This window comes from Juglans regia, chromosome 2 (genome assembly GCF_001411555.2).
Source record: "Juglans regia cultivar Chandler chromosome 2, Walnut 2.0, whole genome shotgun sequence".
Lineage (NCBI taxonomy): Eukaryota > Viridiplantae > Streptophyta > Magnoliopsida > Fagales > Juglandaceae > Juglans > Juglans regia.
In genome coordinates this window covers 15,164,756-15,167,794 of record NC_049902.1, presented here as the reverse complement: position 1 = coordinate 15,167,794, position 3,039 = coordinate 15,164,756, and the positions used below count along the sequence as shown (strand labels likewise).

At 44.5% G+C, this 3,039-nt stretch overlaps 1 protein-coding gene across 1 annotated transcript; it reads right to left on the bottom strand.

The window, feature by feature from the left end:
- Positions 1–1,011: 1,011 nt before the first annotated feature.
- Positions 1,012–2,819, bottom strand: LOC108995638 (uncharacterized serine-rich protein C215.13-like). Its single transcript, XM_018971231.2, has one exon. The coding sequence runs from the start codon at positions 2,613–2,615 to the stop codon at positions 1,380–1,382; it is 1,236 nt and encodes a 411-aa protein (XP_018826776.1). The 5' UTR covers positions 2,616–2,819; the 3' UTR covers positions 1,012–1,379.
- Between the last annotated feature and the right edge of the window lie 220 nt (positions 2,820–3,039).

The window sequence follows — 3,039 nt, the reverse complement described above, 5'->3', positions numbered from 1 at the left end:
CAGACAACGACCAATTGATATATCATTCCGTTGCGCTCGAGCATGCGGCTTCGGTTTTGGTTTGAGCAAATACTTTCAAAGTGGGCACGCCTAAGACAGTAGCATCATCAGATCAAGACAGCCTAGACCGACCATATCCGTTAGAACTCACTGGTATCTACCAATAATTTGCAAATTCCCCAGGACATTCAAGTTTTCAACATCTTCTTATCCATTTCTCGACCAGATTGATGAAAATTACTGAACTGCCCAATTTTCAGCCTACCATGCTAAAGGATTGAAGGATTTTATTCGAGCAAGGGCTCATTCAGCAATTCGAAATTTCGGAAAAGGTGGGGGAAGACAGAATTAGAAACCATTTCCTAACAAAAAGAACTAACGAACCCACATACAAAGACATGACCTGTTAACAAATTGAACATAATCTACATACATAAAGAGAAGGAAAGAAGGACAATGACACAATATCAATTACTCTACAATATATCTACAACTTCGTATTAAAAAAAAAGTAGTTTTTTCACATTGATTCAAGATTATTGTCATAGCAACAGTTTAACGTAAATAAAAAATATTACATTTTTAATCCTTAATTGTAAATAGAACGTTAAAAAATTAAAAGGAGCTTCGGTATCAGATTGACGTGCAAAAATACCATTCAGCACGGCTGGCTGGGGCCGCTAATCAACAGTTTGAATCTTGGCATCATTTCCCATGACTCCTCCGCGCTAAACAACAAGGCACCGAAATTAAAGTGATGTAAAAATATATGGAAAGAGACAGATTGGATAAGCACAACACGTTACACCTCCAGATAAAAACAAAGGCACGCCACGTCACGCGTCCTTGGAATAACACCTCTCTCTTTATTAGGTACGTGGAGTAGTATCTTTCAAAACAAATCTCTGGCCCATTTCAGTCCGAATCTCTTAAAGCGCGTGCAAAACAAACAGATTTCCCATCGCTGTCCCAGGACTCATGAACAGAAAATGAAACGGGGAAAAAATCATACGGGGAATCCTTATCTTCCAGATCGAGAAGAATAGAACAAGAACAAATGCTTACAGAGAACCTGGAAATTTGCTACTCCATAGCTTAGCATTTACCGTTAAAAGTTAGAACAAAATGTAGAACATCCACAAAAACAATCCGCGGAAAGCAAGAATTAAAAGACCCCTCATATTTACATGGTCTAAAAATCGGTCAAACATAAAGAAAGAAATGCAAATTAACTAACTACACCAAAAAGCCAATAATGTCATGAGGTGCTTGCTTTGAAAAGAAGATAAGAACGAAGAAGAAAAAAAACGTTAAAGAGCCACTGTGAAACCAGTTTTTAGATGTTACCCTCCCACTTTTTTTGCCTCAACAGGGTTCCGTCATGTTCGATCGGTGCGATTTTTGGACTTGATATGCGAGCCCTGCTTACTGCTCCATCCAATCCCGTTAACATCTCTCTTCTGCGGCGATGAGAATAGTTGGCCAAATGCGAACACGGAGACCGACTTGGAGGACCCACGAAGCGAACATACCGGAACATTGAGAACCGGAGTGACCCTCACGTTGGCGGAGTAGGAGCGCTCCATTCCCCTATGCTTGAACGTTCTGTGCCCGCCGTTGAAGCTACTAGGACTGCTTGAGCTCCGCTCCAAGCTCTGAAACACTATCTTTCCCGAAGAGTTCATTCTCGGGCTGTCCACTGAAACCCCCGTAGAACCCACTCCACCGGATGGCTCCCCGGTTGCCCTCCTCATCGGACTTCTTCCCGCCCTCGTCACCGGAGTCAGATTTGGACTATTATCCGAGGATATCTCCCTCGGTTTCACCATTCTCATCCTGGGTGGGTTGCTGGGATTCCGGTGAAGGGATATCGGATTCGGGTTTGCGTTTGGGATTGGTTTGTCCGAGTCAAGTGAGAGCCTAGGAAGATCTTCGTGTTCGTAACCCGAGGATGAGGACGACAGAGAGAGACGTGAGGAGATTGAGACGGACTCGCAGTCCGACTCTTTTAACAATGGGACGCTCAGAGAAGCGTCAGAGGGAGAAGACGTTGATTTTGAGCTTCTATGGAGGAAATGCTTAAGATACTTGGGGTTAGTGCTTGAAGACGTCTTGTGGGTTTCAGGTTTGGTGCTAGTGTTCTGGTAGAGCTTCTTCAGACCCAGAAGCTCCTTCCAACGACTTGAACACCTCGGGGCTTTGGGAGAGAACAGATAGGGTTCCGCACAGGATATTTCGGTTATTCGGCCGAACTTAACTGACTCCGAGATCCTGATATCCGACGAGGTGGTGGGTTCGTTGACCGATTGTTTGACCGATGAGATCTGCAGCGGAACGAGCTTTCCGCCGGAGAAGAGCTCGTCAGCCGGAAGCATGGTGACAGGATCTTCGAGCCTAAACTCGAAATCTCCAGCTGGAATGTCTAGATCTGGCTTTTCCGTTGAGTCCTCAGCGACTGGAGATCGAGGTTTGGTTCCGGTGAGCTTCGACGAATCTTCATCCCGGCTGAAGGAGATGCGAGGGCTGAGCCAGCCATACGAAGGGTACGTCGCCATGGGGCAGTCGAGGAAGTTCTCCGGCGACATCCCGATACTGTTGATGCATGCCGAAGCCATTTCCAAAACTTACTACTGTGTTCCCAAACTGAAGACTCAGTTTCTTCAGCGTCGCATCGCCGGAAATGAAGTAAGGGCTGGATAGTGAGATCGGGAGGGGTTTGGCTAGCGCTGTGCTAGGGTTTGGAAGGAAGAAATTATGTGCGGAGGCCGCGCAGTGGCATTACACTTTTGGGGCACATATTTATGTACATGGATCTGTGTATTTTGCATTCAAGAACACGCCAGTGGGCCCACTTGGCTGGCTCCCCTCGTGTATTTTGAGTAATTTTCAGTTTTTCGTTGTAGTCTTTGCAGCCAATGACTTGTTAATCAAATCCAAGGTTTTTAATTAAGGTTTCTTTGCATTCCAAGTCTACTTTAATACGTCTCAATTTATCTCAATAAATTATTATAATTATCATAAATTTTTACATAAAATATA

Coding starts and splice junctions, on each gene's coding strand:
- LOC108995638 (XM_018971231.2), bottom strand. CDS start 2,615: ATGGCTTCGGCATGCATCAACAGTATCGGGATGTCGCCGGAGAACTTC.